Below are 17,948 nucleotides of genomic sequence, written 5' to 3' on the forward strand. Positions count from 1 at the left end.
GAGTAGAATTGTGGGATATCAGTACAGCCGGGGCATTATTATTTTAGACACACACACACACACACACACACGCACACACGCACGCACGCACGCACGCACACGCACGCACGCACAATTAGTGGCATGAGGTTTGTCGTTTCACTGTAAAAAGGCAGCGCGAGTGAAATGTAGTTAAATTAAACTCAATCAGTGGTGGAATTTAACAGGACAGGCTACATGTAGTCAAGTGCTGCACTTAATTACTACAATTTTGAGATACTTTACTACTACTGTACAAATACCTTCTAATTCCACTTTATGCAACTGTGTATTAATTAATTCTTCTTATTCATCTAACTTTGCAGCCCACATGGGCTTACAACGCACCTATAGAGCGAGTCCATTGATGCTTAGTTGATGCTTAGACATAAAATAATTGGCCGCCATTTTAATAATCGTTTAGGAAATTAAAAAAACACAATCTTTGGACTGTTGGTTGGACAAAACATGCATTTTGATGATATCCCCTGAATAAGGCGGTGTTTTCTCAGATTTCATACACCAAACAATGAATCGAGAAAGCAACTGTAATGAATTTGTTTAAAATAACTATTAGCAGCAGCCCTTGACACCACAAATCCACGTAAACGGCATCCAGAATGCTGCTTATATATTTTCAAATCCTACAAAAAAGTTACAACACTGTATGAAACAAAATATGATACATATAGATCCTATAGATTAAGCTTCCCTGCATTTATCTAACCACTATAGTTCCTTTTTTTAGATTCATAAATGCCTTTATGAGCTAATAAACTATGGTACATTAAGATGCTATAGATTAAGCTACTCAACAGTATAAAGTAGTTAGAATTAGACACAATGTCAAAATGTTTGTCTAAGACTTACTGACGGTATTCTTCCAGTGAGAGCACTTTTATAATATTCTCCAAATTGAAAAATATAATCCAAGACATATTACAACAAACCAATATAGTGAGCACACGAACACACCAACACACACATCTGCTGCCCTCCTCGGGGTACATACATGTGGTTGTGCGTGCACAAATACAGACATAAAAGCAAGTTTTTAATTAGTGTCTGGGTGGTTCCCTCTGGGGATTTGAGGGTTTTGCTTCCCGCCTCCCAGAGGGAACTTGACCCAACTCGGTCACCCATTTGACTTTTATTTCATCTAACCGCTTTCATGCTGAAGTAGTATACCACATGCCAACACTTACAATACATTATATTATAAACACACAGTCATACACATTACGGCTTCGGAGAATTTTCTGCTGCAGTCGTATATGAATTCCCTAAATAGTGACACATACATAGCAGGCATATTTTGCGGACAGTAGAGGGTAAATGTAATAACACACACAGAGCAGCACCTTTGTACAGCAGCCAGACAGCTGGCTCCTCATTCAGCCTCTAGCTAATTGTAACACAGCTCATAAAACAAGCTCATTGACAACAATGTGGATGTTTAACATTGAATACATATAATTCACAACCAACTATCCAAAGCGGTTGAGCTACTTTTACATGCAAGTTTAAATTCCTAAAACATCAACTTTACAAACCTCCATCAGTGAGGAGAGTGAGGTCTAGAGCTGCAGTGACAATAGATGTAACAAAATATTCCTGCAGCCCTCAATGCTGGGAGGAGAAATAATAGTCAAGGAGGGCTGTCAGGAGGATAGTGTTTTTCACAGTGACACTGTAATAACTCATGGCAGTGTCTTTGCTCAGTCTTCTGTAATCTGATAGCTCCAGTAACCATAACAGGTCTTTACTTAGGTGACAATATGAGGAGAGGCAGCCGTACATGTTGTACAAATTTATACTGAGTCCATTTAGTACTTATTTTGCAATTCAAATGCATGTAATCTTACCATTTATCTATAGTTAGGTAGGTTCATTTTCTGTTTTTAAAGCACAGACATGATTGTAATGATAAACCTTTATCAGAGCATCACCACGATATGTTTATCTGAGAAATACACACTGTACATTAAACAGTAACAACACACAAGGATATCTGTTCTCTGCACAGTCAAACAATATCCACATTCAGAGCAGGTGGAGTCTAGCACAGTATTGTCATGACCAGACTGAGACATTGCTCATCACAGCCCGTCTGGCCAGTGGTTTTAATGCAGTAAACAAACTCAAAATGGAAAAGAAGGATTAGCTTGTCTATGAAGTAAATATCAGTGCACACATACTGGCATTGTTAAAGATGGCAAATAGCAACGGGGCTTTAATTTGGGAATCTTTTTTGTAGTTTGATAATTTTTTCAACTTCTGCTGTTAGTCGCTTGAACGGAAAGCTCTTACGAATGACTGAAGTGGTAAGGAAAGTTTGCATCAAGGAAAGTTTGCATCAAGGAAAGTTTGCATCAAGGAAAGTTTGCATCAAGGAAAGTTTGCATCACATAGACTAATAATAATTCAACTTGGACTAGGTGACCAAAATCTTCTATCGTAGTATAGGTCATTTAAAAAAACAAAACTGCAATCTTCAAATGATATTCTTTCAAAATATTTCACATCAGCGTCAGTGTTTGTAGTTATAAATCTAGACGACGTAATTGTATGTCACAATTAGTGTTGCGGAATTCCGTGAATTTTCAAAGTTGGAAACTTTCCACGGGAATTTACGGGAATACATGTGAATAAACTGGAATAAATCTAGGATTTACAAAATTGAAGGTTGGCCCTTAACAGGGATTTTAAATTTTGTTGGGGAAAATATATTTTTAGCATAATCTTGGCTAAAATAACCATATTTCATGCAAGTACACTTGAGAATATCTATGCTATTCCTCAATCACAGACAAACGTATTTTGGATTCCTCTGTATGTCTGGCACATATTGCAGAATTGACAATAAAGCTGACTTTGACTTTGATTTGTTATAATCGTTGTATTTTTTATGATGTAAATTGAGAGAGCAAAAGTAGTTTCAGCTCCAAATATTGACTCAAGAGAATCGTCAGACTGTATCGATCCTCGGCTAAGGCTAAAAAATCTATATCGGCATCGGCCCTAAAAAAATCCATATTGGTCGTTCCCTAGTGCACATGATAAGAAGTGAACATGCTTGAATTAAAAATAAAGTACACAAACCAGAGATCATCTTGCGATGGGATCAAATAAGCTACGATATCAAATCAGGCCAGTGGGAGGCCAAAGGCTCTTACCCTACTTTCTATCGCCGAACTTTTGGCACTTTTGCTCGGCCCACACCCATCTTTAAACTTGGCCTTGATATTTATCTCATCTACACACCTGTAACGTTTGGTGACTGTATCTTGCATTGTTGCGCCACTATCGCAGTGACAAAATCTGTCCACAGGCAGACATATAAACACCTGGAAAATTACTCAGAAGAGGCTCTGTGGTATAGTTCCTGCTACAGAATGGACCACATTAGCTACAATGACACACACACACAAACAGACTCCCGAGGTGAAAACAATAACAGCATCGTTGTCACATTTGGTAAATGTGGCCCATACCTCTATAGAGCTATCTGACGTTCTTAATTTCTATGAGTCTATGAGTTCCAACTCTGTAAAGTGACTTTCAGATAAGTGTGAGCGCAAATCTATGACTCCTCAGAGCCTCCAGGACAGCCCCTTGTCAGCAGAATGATTAATACCACACAAGACAGACAACATGTGATCTCTGGACTCTACTTAGCTTATGTGGTTGCTTAACGCTTCACTTTTTTCTGCTGTGTACGGACACTTAGTTCCTGTACAGCTCATCTGCTCTGAAGCCTGACCTTGAACTTGGTTAGCCTTGAATTCCAGTGTCTTTCTCCAGTATTAGCATAATTGGTGAACAACAGACAAAAAAACATCAGCAAATCCTTGGTGTGTATGAATGTGGGTATATACCCGGCCTCTAAAATCAGTAACCTTAGGAACCTAATTACATCAATCCAATTTGCAGTGCTGCGGGCAGAACAAGCAAGCAGGAATTTCATCAATACATAGTTATATTGAAGCATTACATAGCAAATCTAATGTGATCTAATAAGAAAAAAAGAAGTCCAGGCCTGCCTTCCCTGCCATCCCTGGGGTCTGGAGGAAAATAATTGCTGCTCTTAAAGGGCTCTGCCCAAACACAAAATCCCATTTCCATTTTATCTTGCGGCTTTTGGACACAGAGACACCACAACCAGTGACTTTACCGGGCCCTCACTACCAGTGTTGATGAGGTGGTTGTACTGGTGGATGGGGAGGTAACTGCGGAGGAAGTGGGTATACGCTCCTATATTTTCCAATGGCTTTTGGGCTCATGGGTGGGTGGGTATACTGTAAACTGCCATAAAAAGAGTAAACTCTGTATCCCATCCATTACACTAGACTAGACAATGTATAATGCATTCATGCCAACCTATGTTGTCCTGAACTTTCGATTTAGAACACTCTAAGGCTGTTCCATTTTCCAGTATACGAATTCAATTCAATTCAATTTTATTTATAATGCCAACTCATAACAAAAGTTATCTCAGGACACTTTACAGACTAGGTATAGCCCAACAATTCCCCCATAGAGTACGGTGGCAACAAAAACCCTCTCCACAACAGGCAGGAACGTCGGACAGACCCAGCAGATTTAGTATTTATTTAGTATTTAAATCCTCCTCTCTCTGTTTTTTAAAAAGACTTCAATGAGATTCTTTATAAATGTTTTGTCATCACTGTTGGGTCGTTTTTAAGGTTATTATAGTGGGAACACATCGTTTTTAGTTTGGTTGCTTTAAGCTTATCTTAAAGCAATCCTATATTACTTTTACTGAAAAATAACTGTTACATGTCAATAGGAAATGCTCAAATGTAGTGTAACAATATTAATAAGTAAAGAAGATTGAACTCATTCAGTAGTTAGTCAGTTATAGAGTGATATACAGTATATCCAAAGTTTGGCCCCATAAACTACTGGTCATACTAGATCAACTAAGGCTGTAGCAGCAAAACAAGTGAACTGAAAGAGGGTGCACTTCTGGTTATCATGTTAATACCCGTTTTTATTACTCTTTGAACTCAATAAACTCAATGCGAATTGGCTCTGGCTCGACTTTCTTCTACACCCCTAACGAACCAAAGCTACTATTCCCTGCTGTCCGGCTCTACTCAGCTGTTAACGCCTTCACTCCCAAAGGGCTGCAGGTCAGCAAGCATACATGCCAAATTAGAGTGTGATTTTGACACCTCACATTGGGCCAAAGCTCGCAAATCAACCCCTGATCTTGAACACACTTTAATAACAGTACCTCCTCTATTCAGAAAAGGCAGTCTTTTCAACTTTGGCTCCCTGTCACGTAAAGCCAAGGGTGCTAATGCAGATTAATGTGAAAAGGGATTAATACTAAGATGAAGAGGACCGGAGCGCTCTCTTCTTGTTTTTTTGCATGTAGAAAGCACATCTTATCTAAAGGAATCATAAATGCGGTCTGTATTTGTAACCTTTGGAAAGCAGTAGGCTAATGATTGTGCCTGACCGTCAAGTGATTGCAGACCAGGCATTTTTAGACGAAGGGAGGGGAAGCACGTGTGGTTAGATAAAAAAAAAAATCTGCAGCAGTATGTAGAGTCATTCTTCCCCTTTAGAGTTTTCTATGAAGATCAGCATTTCAGTTTAGGAGTTTAACAATCTAAATAGTCTGACGTGTTATTACTTCCTTAACCACTACACATGTTGACAATCTAGTCCAAGTTGTATCATGTCTCTTTACTCACTAAACCAAAAGTACACAATATGTTCAATCAGGTTCTCTTGTTTTTGATCAGTCATAATCTATAAGATTTGAGTTGCGTTGCTTCTAGCAGTCTCTTTGGCGATGAGGTGTAATTGTGGGCGAGCCTGCTTCTGCCCTAACTACAAACCTGACTAAGAAGTTGGAAGTTCCTGATTTCCGATTACAATGAAACACAGCATAACTGGCAATGACGAGCTCCACCGACAGACCGACCGCTGTCAGCAGCGTCACTAACATGAGTGGTGCATTCGCATCTATGGCGGAAATGTCGCCACAGACATGCAGATTGGAAAACTCATCAAAAAGTAAAAGTACAAGTGCTTTCATTAGTGGGTCTTATGATCAATCACCATTGTTTTAACTCACTCTTTGATTGATAGTAACTTAACAGACAATTAACTAGATGAAAATCTTTTAGATTATATCTTTAAGTGCAGCTTTCATCTGTGTTGACATACTATAATTTGCTAATTGGCACTAAACACAATGTACAGCTGAGGCTGATGAGAGTGTTGTGTGTTGCAGGTATTTCATCACATTATTGGACAGATTAAAGTTTTTGCCTTATGATCGAAAGGCAGAGTCAGAGTTATTATAAGTTATCCTGAAGGGAATGAATGAATGTCAGTAACAATGTCATGGCAATCCATCAAATAATGATTGAGATATTTAAGTCCAGACCAATGACACATTTAAAAGACCCGTATCAGACTTTTTAGAACTCCAATATTAATACTAACGTAGTATCGGTCAGGATATAATGCATCTGCGTGTTTTCTGTGTTTAGTTAGATAATAAAAAAAGAAGGTAGTTTGGATAGTGCCTGAATGTTCAACAAACAACTAACTAGAGCCAGTGCAACAGCGGTTTTGGCAGGAAACAAAAGTTTGTTTACAATACCACATTTGTGAAGACTTAACAGAGAGCCCAGTCTGAGGCTAACCCCTACTCCCCACTATAAATACCCTGTGATTGTCAAGGTGCCATCCCAGGAGCTGTAGCTTTATAAGGCAAAGACAGCCCCATGCTGCTCTCAAGTGATCAGGCAACGCTGGAAGATAACGAAACTCCCAACAAGCTTATCTCTCCACTCAACAAGATTGAGTCATACGCGCTATCTCTGCCAGCCCCTGAGGGCTTTGGTGATCGTAAGCAGCACTGCTCTCACGTGTAGAGTTCAGCTCACTTCAACGGACTGAATGAATGCACACCTGAGGGAAAGACATATGGGTTCATGGTTTCATTTGCATTTTGCACTTCAGACTGATGCTCTATATGTTATGGTAAAAATAACAAATGGGCAGGTAGAAGTTCAGTGTCTTGCTCAGGGACAATTGTTGATGAACACTGGCTGTTCATGTGATCCAAACAGTGACCTTTCAAATATGGGATCATAATTCAAATTGAATTTAAATTCTTTGTGACTATTCAAATGCATTTAAGTTCAAAAAGTCTTTCTGCTGCTACTATCAATTATCGCATCATTGATTAATCTGCTTTTTTTTTCTTCCTCCAATGAATCGTTTAATCAAGGAAATAGGAAATACACATGCTAATTTATCAGGGCTTAAGCCGATGTCTTTAAATGTCTTAATTGGTTCAAACCAACAATCTTCAATGATATACGGCCATTAAAAGCAGATGGTTCTTACATATGAGAAGCTGGGTCTAGCAAATTGACTGACTGTGGGCTGGATAAAACAACATATATACATGTTAACTTATTGTTAGTTGCAGTCGTAAATGATTGGAAACATTGTATTTGCCTCAGAGAACTGTATCCAAACTGGCGTAAACCTACTGCGTTCTAGGAAATCGGCTTACGTTGTGGAAAAATGAAACAAATGTGAAGAATTTCATATATTTTTTTAAACGGCATGTAATAATAAATAAACAAAGAGCTACAGAGATCTGAAAAGTCATTTTTGTTTACAACTGTGAGTTTAATAATTGTCCCACTGTCCTGATCATACAATATGTGCACCGTGGGAAGGCTGTGGCTGTGTGTAATGTAATAATTCGATTGTTGGCTCAACCCTTTTATTCAAAAGCATGTCTTCGGAAATTACTTTACTCCAACCTTTGCATATCTTATCATTAAATTGTGATAATGCCAGAGATTGCAGACTATTTCTTTTAACCTTTAACCCCCTATTTCTGACTCACACACACAAGTCCTTCCATATCCTTCATTATGTCAAACACAGCACAATGAGTTAGCAACTAAAAGCGTCAGATAGAAGAATGTCTTCTCCCCTAGTACAATGCCAGTGCAATTAATCATGAACTGATCTGATGGTAGTATTGATTTAAATTCCTAAGATGACTTCCAGCAGGCAGAGTGAGTCTTTATCACTGGCGACATTACATCGAAGTCTCTCCTGTGGAGCCGGTAACAGCCTTAGAGGAAAAATTATGAACATGAATGAATGAATGAATGACCTTGAACACCGGACAGAAGGTTTAATGTCATGTCATCCGGACACCAGCTAGTATAAGGAATTAAATAACATTCAAAGGGGATTTTATAAGGGGAATACATTTCCCATTGTGAGCAAATGTCATTGAGGTCACAAGATGGTCTCTACTGCAGTTCACCAAAACTGACCTTTCAATCGTAACACCTAAACCACATCTTTAGAAGTTATACCTGATGAAACAGACCAATGCTGCATTCCAGTCAGAGTCAGAGTTTGGAAATTCCCTGCTGTTTGCCCATAATTACAACCCTCCAGCGTTCCAGTGGCCCAGCATGGAAAAACCAGGCAAGAAACATGGTCACCCACAAAATTTAAATACACTTTCCCCATGTTACAGCTGGTATCACGTAATTCACAGTGTATGTGATAGTGTTTACCTGCTTTAATCTGTGTGAGTGCAACTTTCCATTTTGAATTTAAAGCCATTTCTTGACCTCTCTGACCTTTTTTTCATAGGCTCAGTTGAAAGAGGTGATGTGATCTAAATCTGATGACAGTTGATGAATTATTTGGTCACTGTCATTAGTAGTGTTTCCATTAACTGATTTGTATGTGCATTTTGAATTATTTAAAAAAATAAATAAATTCTGTATGAAAACTGTGCAAAAAAAGTTTTTACACTCACTTAAGGTAGTTTTTAAAGCAACTATAAATCCAACAACTATGTCTAATGGGCAATGGGTCCCTTGCAGTGATAAAACTACTGAGAATTATCATCTGAATATGCAGCTCCTGCTTCATAGTGAGTTTCATCTTAATGTTTAACTTTCCAACTGCCAATTTGACTGTTTTGGTTCATTCTCACCAGTCAACACTCTCATAGCATCATTTTCTGCCGCATCAGGCTGCATTTGCGTGCGTGAAGATATATTTTGCAGATTTAAATCCAGATCCATGGCAGTGTGGGTACTGTGTGCTGCAGTGCACGGAGCTCAGAGCAGCACACAGATTTCTGCCACAGAGGGAAGCAAAACATCTGCACACACTGCCATGACACAGAGACTAGCTAGTGAACACAGTAGTGGAGTGTTTAGTAAAGAGCCAGATTTTTATGTCTGGAATTGGTAGAAACCAAAGACAGAGCTGAGAGAGAGTGAATATTGAACTTCCATTCATCGGGAAGACACAAACATGACTCAATATTGATGATAATGTTGCGCACTTCTGGATTAATCAACAAGCAACTGTTTGCTAACTAGTTTAAAAAGGTGATAGCACTTCATCTCGTTCTTCGCTGCTGCCATGAGGCCTAACAAATCTGTTATTGCAGGTTTAGGAATAGGAGTTTTCAGGGGCTTTAATGACCTGAATTAATAAAGTTGCATTGGAGAGATCATACATTTCTGACTTTGATATATCTCTAAAACGAGCTTGGTTTCTGGCTTTGAGAGACTTTGAAGTATATTGAAGTTGAATTTCCAGGAGCAATCAAACTTCTTTTTGATATTTGACAATATATAATATCAATTTAAAAGGAAACAACACTAACTCCTGTGCCTGTATGGTGTGACATATAGCAAGTACATTTTGCACACTAAGGTGTCTTCAAGACAAGTAAGTCAGTCATGGGGACACAAAAGTACTGGCTCAGCAAATACCTCCAGTCATCTACTCATGAACACTTGACAGAGAAATGTGCAGCACTATAGGTCCTACCAGCCAATGACCATGGCAAGTCCCACAGACTTTGCCCAGCCTTATCTCCCTGGCCCTGTACATTCACCTTCATCATTCACCCTCATAAAACCACTGAACTGTAAGAACAACCATGTGGCCCTGTAAAAAGCCATTTTAAAAATGTATAATAAAACTTCATTACAGCCACATAGACCTTAGGACATTACAGAATTACAAATTGGACCCCACGGTGAAGTTTAAGTATCTTATGCCTACATGCCTGAAGCCTACGTGTACAGGCATTGGAGTCATGAAAGAGATTATTAAAACAGAGCTCTTCCTTCATTGATTCATGCACATTTCTATTTCGGTGGGGGATATAAGCGGAAACACATGCTGTGATGACTTCCCATTTCCGAACTGTCTGCCTGTGCCCAGCACACTTTGAATCAGATGTGAGTGTGTGACTGCTCGCTCAGCAAAGAAAAGAAGAAGGAAACTACTGAAGAAAAAGGCGCTGGTAAAGACCTCACAGACATGTCACCATGATTGAACACAAGTGTCCCAGAGAAATCTGTGCTGAGAGTTTTGTTTTGTCATTTCAACACCAGAAAGGTTTTAAGTGTTTTTTTTAAAAGTTCACTTTTAAACAGCTGTTACACCAACTTTTTGTACACCCGAGTATTGCTAGGGGCGGCAGTAGCTCAGTCCATAGGTGACTTGGCTGGGAACCGTAGGGTCGCTGGCTCAAGTCCCTGTGTGGACCATGAATGGAGTGTGGACTGGTGGCTGGAGAGGTGCCTGTTCATCTACTGGGCACTGCCGAGGTGCTGTTGAGCAAGGTCACTGGCAGCCCCCTCACTCTTACATCTCTCCTTAATTGCATGTATATAGGTCCTGTCTGTGCGCGTGTGTGTATTTCAGGCCTGTGTGTGTAACATGATTAATAATAAAGAGTGAAAAAAATCAATTTCCCCGTTGCGGGATGAATAAAGTAATTCTTCTTGCTGGATTTTACTTTTCTTTTAATTTTTAATGACATAATGCAACATTTGTAAGTATAATGTAAGTGTTAAGGGTTACCCATGGGGTTACCATGGGTAACCCTTAACACTTACATTATACTCTGGCCTTGTGTTTGACCCTATAGTCATTATTAGAGCAGCTAAAACGGACCATTCTCTGAATATGCTCAGACAGACGTGTCTTTATCTGTCATGTGTGCACTGCCTCAGTGTTGTGTCACACTTTTGTGAATATAAACGCTTGTACTCACCGTTTCACATGCCATGTCCCCGGGAAGACAACAGTTCACAGCGTTGTTGGAAACCCCGGTGTTTGAAACAAACAGAACAAATGAAAAACAAAACATTAACTTAGTGGAAACCCAAGTCAGCTTCCGCAAATGACCCTTAAAACTGTGCTCTTAACACGTAAAGGCTACGGACTGTGTGTCACTGCTGCCCAAATCACGCACAACTCACTTATTCACTGTCTAGTAACCGTGTTAACATGTCGTGGAGCTCAGCAGCGCACAAACAACTGAAGTAAATACTTTACCTGACTTTTAGAAGCAGAGACAAACTCCCTTAAGACCAGCTGACACCAGTGTGTGTGTGTTACCGGAGACCAGGAATCCCGACGCGGGGCTTGTCCGGGTGGAAAGGACCAGACACCTGTAGTCGCCTGCTTTGGCAAACCTCCCCAGAGACAGGACCGAGCTAACCCCGCCCCTCCTGCCTCAAAAAAACAAAAACTAAAACCAAACCCGGCCCCCATAGTACTCCTCAATGGGCACGCCCACGGTGACGTCACAAGCAGCAGAGACCCAGCGCCCCCTGGTGGAAGTTTGCACCCTGCTCAAAAATATTATAGTTTTAACCCTCCTGTTATCCTAAGGGTCAATTTGACCCCATTTAATGTTTAACATCTCTAAATAACGACTTCTTTTTGTATTTTTTTGCTTTATATTTATGACTTTTCCTAATTTTATGGAGACAACTCATAAAAAACCTAAAATTGGCATAATTATATATATATGTATGTATATATATATATATATATATATACATACATACACACATATATATGTACTTGTCGCATTGGTGTTCTTTTGGGTCAATTTGACCCCATTTAATGTTTAACATCTCTAAATAACGAAATCTTTTTGTGTTTTTTTGCTTTATATTTATGACTTTTCCTAATTTTATGGGGACAACTCGTAAAAAACCTAAAATTGGCATGATTATATACATATATATATGCCATCTAGTAAGGATGAACCCTGGGCGCCTCCCTAGGGAGGTGTTCCAGGCACGTCCAGCTGGGAGGAGGCCTCGGGGAAGACCCAGGACCAGGTGGAGAGATTATATCTCCACACTGGCCTGGGAAAGCCTCGGGATCCCCCAGTTAGAGCTGGTTAATGTGGCCCGGGAAAGGGACCCGACCCCGGATAAGCGGATGAAGATGAGATGAGATGAGATATATACATACATACATATATATGTACTTGTCAAATCGGTGTTCCTTTTGGTCAATTTGATAATCTGGATGATTATTTTTCAACTCTGAAATAACTTAGCGGGACACCACCTAAATTAAGAATACCAATATGTTATTTCCACGGCCCTGGAAAGTTCAGTCAATGTTAGTGAACATGAGCTGCTCTCTCTCAAAGCCACATACCAGAGAGTCTCAAACTTGTGATGTCATCAATTATGAAGTCTGCAGATGCTCCACAGCCGATGAAAGGGACACTGATTTTTGTTTTTCTAGGTTATACCCAAATGAGCTTTAGTCTATTGTAGTGTTACCAGTCCTGAAACAATATCCATTTACTTAAAACATTCTTCTGGATGCTCTCAGTGTCAACTTTCCTATTCTTTTTAAATGTTTTTTTTATCAGACTTGTTAAAAAAAGGAAAACACGATACAAAACTTTACAACATTAAATTAGTTCACAAATAAGAGAAAAACCTAAAAACCTGGAACAACATATATCCAATTAACTGCCTGAAAAGGAATAGGAAGAAGTTTTCACTTATTTAATCCTACCCCGTTTTTCACAATTCAGTAATTGCTGTAATCTATATCATTTATCTACTACATGTACAATTTGTAAATCTAACTATACAATAATCCATCTCATACAATTTTATAAATAACACATACTATATAAAATATAATTTATGGGCCTACATATAAACATCCACATCTACATACACACACACACGGTCCCTATCCCTATTCCTACCCCCTCCCCCCCACACACACACACACATACATACATATATATATACACACATACGTAACCATAAATATACATATATATATATATATAGGCCTTATTTATACACAAAGATTTTTTTTGTTTGCTTGCTTGTTTTCTTTTTTAAGCCTAATGCATTCGTCTATAGAGCAGCTCCACACTTCCACCACCACTTGGGTTTTGGGAAAAGAGTTATTCATGTTTACTTATATTTTTTGGACTGTCTTAGACCATATGAATAACATATATGAAGTTTGAAACCGGGTGTTAAGTTCCCCTTTAAAATGGATGCACTCTGACTTGTGCATGCTTGTTATACCTCTGTCCTGTAAACATTTTGTGAAAAAAACACCCGGTGGGAGCTGGCAGGATGAGGGGTATGTTTGATAATCATTCTTGTGTCACCACTAGGTGGCCTCGTTAGGCTGAGCTACAATATGCTTCATGCTTCAAATCTTTTTGATTTACTGATGTGAAGTGAAATGAATGTAAAATTCAGCAATGGACGAATTATTCCGATGGTTTACATGAGTAAAAGAAGCGAGACTATAATAACCCTGTAACACCTGGGGATACGTATTTGGAGCAATCCCCTCTGGAGTCTGTAAACTGCTTAAATCTCAGCAAGTGTTAATGTCCAACAATTGAACTCTCCAAAATACGCTTCCAGAGGCAAAACGTGTTCATGCAGTTGTTCTGGTAATAACAACAGAGCTATAAGAGCTCTGCTTCAAAGACATATTTCTATATTTCCACATGTGATTTCATTTTGGGATGAATTTGTGGATGACACTGACAGTAATCACTGATAAAGTTAAGGATTTTTTCTTTTTAAAACTCATTTATAAATTCCTTGGACCTTAGACATTGAGGAACACCATAGACAAATCCATTATGTGATTTGACATTGAAAATGTTTTACATATGAAGATTTATGCAAGAATTACATTTTTTTGGCACTTCTGGTCTGGAAACTGTTCAGAAATCCACTCATTGTCAGCACACATGGGAAAGCCACCCATCCTCTGAATGTTCTGGGTCTCTAGTTTGTTGTTGTAATGTTTCATGAGGCTGTGATTATCCTAGAGGTCACAACAGCTCATTTTATACAGTAATGTCAAGTTTAAAAAAGTGGTCTCACTACAATGAAATGGCTACTATGGGGACTCACATCATTACACATGAATATAATTAGGCTCACTGAATCCACAAGAGTCTCAGCTTACCAGTTAGACCCAATTTATGCAATTCAAGAGTGTTTAGGGACCCGAGAAAACTGCAGAAATATTCAAGTACTCAATTTTAGAATAGGCCAAAATAACATGTTTAAATACTGCACAAGAAAAACTGCATGTTTTTGCCCCAAACTGTCTGGAATTTACATAAAGTCTGCATGGCTGGGAAGGGAAGAACCGTGGGTACCCATAAAGCCCATTTTCATTCCAATATCTTGAGGTGAGAGGTCAAGCTAACATAAAATAGCTGGTACCAATGGATTCTTTAGATCATCTAGGTAAATATGATACCAAACTGAGCCCACTACAGCCTTTGAAAGACTAAAAGTTGTACTTTCTACCACTGAAAGAAGCGGAAAGAAATATGCACAGATATGGTGTCATGTGAAGAAGAAGCACATACGAAAAAAAAAAAAAAAACAGGTGACAAATTTGGAGAAAAACCTGAATAAATAAGTGCAGAAACATGGTGAATGGAGATGTTTCCATTGTTTTGTAACTTCCAGACACTATGCCAAGGCACACTGACATTGTTCATGTTGGCCAAACACCTTACGAAGACTACGGTATATCTTTCCTCCATTTGTCACCCTGAATCAGCAGACAAGCCTCTGTTAATTCCCTCTTATTAATAGTGAAGCCAATTATTAAGAGACTGTTGTAAATGTCACTTATAGGTTACTGGTCTCAGTTCAGTTAGCAGAGACAATGTAACATCAATACCACTGCAGTCTTTCCCACTAATGAGAAGTGCTGGAGAAGTGCTGGAAACAAAATCTATACCATCTGCAGGTTCGCCACACACTTAATCACTTATAGTCCCACAGCTTTTCATCTTTTTCATTCAATTTGTCTTAAATTAATTGGAGCGATCAAACAATTTCTTGCATTTGCCGCGTTTAATCTCATATCACACAAGGACACCTATGAGACCCGACAGGAGGTGTTACAGTTTATTCAACCATGAATGTTTCATATAAACAAGTGTGCACATAGGGAAGACCTTGTCCTCAAGGTCCCGATCCTAAACCAAACATCTACCTGAGATTCAATTCAGTTAACCTATTCACGTGGTATTCACATCACAAGGTAGAGAAGTAATTCTAGACCATTTAGTTTTCTGTGGCACATTTTAATGCTACAGTACGACATGTCAGACAGAAGTTCTCAGTGACCGTTTTGGCAATCTACAAGCTACGATGTTTGCCCTACTGTTATAGAAAAGAAAAGTTCAAACTTATCAGATCAGATTTTCTTTTTTTTTGTTACAAATCTTTACTAAATCTTCTTACAAGTCTTTAGTATTGCTCTTGCTACATTGAAAAAATAGAAAAATTACATCTGAATATTGAGCTGTAGACGTGGTATTTATAAAGAGCCTTGCTCTTGAGTGTTCATGGCTATGTTTCAATAGTCCTTAGCTTCTTACGTTCCACATTATCTTTCCTCTGTAATGGCCAGCTTCATGTCAGCAATCAGAGAAGACGTTATGACGCAAAGAACAAGATATCAAAGAGTTTCAGAGGCTCATCAGCAAAAAATTGAGTCTAGCATTCTGCAAAGGTGCTGGGTGTCACCAGATCGCCCTCTCCCTGAGCATCTTCCTCGGCTGCTGCTGCTGCTGCAGCGTCTGTTGCTGCAGCATCTGTAGCTGCAGCGTCTGTTGCTACTTCCTGTTCGTCTGCCACTAAAGATGTGTCTGTGTCAGGAGCTTCGAAGGACTCGCCACCCAGGTCAGCCAGCTTGATGTAGCCCTTACTGTTGGAGCGCTCCAGGCGAGGGCAGCTGAAGCGCCTGGCTCTGTCGCCTTGACGACTCACAGACACAGACATGCTGCAGCGGCGTGCAGACCTGGGCTGATCCGTGAGGGAGTTGAGCGACAGCCGTGACCCCATCGCCCTGGCAACAGGTGATGGAGGAAACAGCTGGGGCCACTGTGTTTGAGGCTGAGCCTGCGGCGCCCCCTGTTGGTCAACCGTGTCTGTGGTTATGTCTTCATGGCTCTGATGGCGCAGGGGGGGATCTGTCGAAGAAGCATCCTTCTCTTTGGCGTCCATCTCATCTATCTGGCTGCTGCTGGATTGTCCTTTCTCGCTTTCAGTTTCAGCAGCAGCCTCAATAACAACCCCTTCCTCTGAGTGTCCCTTTGCTTTCTCAGACTCCTCCACCTCACAGTTGTTCAGTTTGATCACAGGGAGGGTGAAAGCATTCACAGAGGAGGTGACGATGGAGGTGGTCTCCCACTGTCGGGGCTGCGGGGCCTGCTCGCTGCTATTGCTGTAATCTTTGTAGATGCTGTAGACAGTGTCAGTGAAGGTCCTGACGTCTCTGGACCAGCTACGAGGCCTGCTGGCTAACGACGGCCGTCGGAACACATCATCGCCGCCCATCTCGCCCTGGAAACTTGGTCCGGTGGAGGGCCAGGAGCTGCGAGTAAGCATCCCACTTGCAGGGAATGAGCCCAACAGGCCCTCAGCACTCCTCGACTGAGTGTAGTTTACCAAACCATTTAGAGGCGAATACTCCTTTGAGCGTATGCTGTGTAGATCTATAACGGTGGAGTAGATATCCCTCAGGTTGATGATTTTAGTTTTCTTGTCTCTGTTTTCATGGAGGACTGCATTGGCACAGATGAAGAGAAAAATGCCAATTCCCATCACCAGTGGCCCAAAGACTTTCAGATTGTCTGAGTACAGGTAATTATTCAGGAAGTCACACAGGAAGCCACAGGAAGGGGAGGGTTCAGGGGTGCTGCTGTTAGAATGGCTGTGGTTGAATAAACTTGTCTGTCCGGAGGGAGGCTTATTACGGGTCAAGTTAGAGGGAACAGGTGGACTTTTGGAGTAGCTCATCCTGTTGCTGTGGTATCCTCCAGTTCTGCGGCGCTCCTGGTACTGTTGCTGGTTCTGGCTTGGCCAGTAACCCAGTACTGCCATGGAAATCCCCACAATGAGAACGATAACTCCCACAGCAGCCACAACACCAGCCGGGGAGCACAGATTGAGCTTCCCCTTCACCACAACCACATCGTTCTTCTTCTTTTTCTTGGATTTCCGCTTCCTTTTGTTTTCCGCACGGTTTTTAGAGCGCAGGGAATCCTGGCGCCTGTTCATGCGCAGCAGTCCACCTGTGGCTATCATGGTGGCGATTGGACAGCAAGTTTGTCACTCAACCTGGCAGGACACAGAATAGAAGAGAGGGCATTATGTTAATGGTTTACATGATAAGAAGAAGGTTTATTCATTTAGAGCCACAGATTGAATATGTTAATTTCACTAAGAGATTACACATGTAATCCAGATTTATCATACATACAGGGATTATCGACCAAGCAGAGCTGGCAAACAACCCTCAGGGATAACAAAGGTCCCAGGTTGACTGTGTGACAATTACTTACAAATTTGTTTTGGTAATATGCACCACCAAAAACACGATATAAACTGAAATGTTAAGGGCTTTAAGGTGTAAAGGCAAGGACACACCAGGCCGACAAGTTTGACCGACACTACAGCTGTCATCCCAGATTTGCGGTGTGTCCTGCACTGTTGACACTACCTTTGTCAGATGTTTTTTGGCTGATTCAG

At 40.3% G+C, this 17,948-nt stretch overlaps 1 protein-coding gene across 1 annotated transcript; it reads right to left on the minus strand.

The window, feature by feature from the left end:
- Window positions 1-15,911: 15,911 nt before the first annotated feature.
- On the minus strand, window positions 15,912-17,504 carry LOC310957850 (transmembrane protein 200C-like; the record flags this gene model as incomplete). Its single annotated transcript, XM_083928584.1, has 1 exon — window positions 15,912-17,504. One exon carries the CDS (start codon window positions 17,502-17,504, stop codon window positions 15,912-15,914), a length of 1,593 nt encoding a protein of 530 aa, XP_083784710.1.
- Window positions 17,505-17,948: the final 444 nt, after the last annotated feature.

Source organism: Echiichthys vipera (genome assembly GCF_963691815.1).
Source record: "Echiichthys vipera genome assembly, chromosome: 15".
Taxonomy (NCBI): Eukaryota; Metazoa; Chordata; class Actinopteri; order Perciformes; family Trachinidae; genus Echiichthys; species Echiichthys vipera.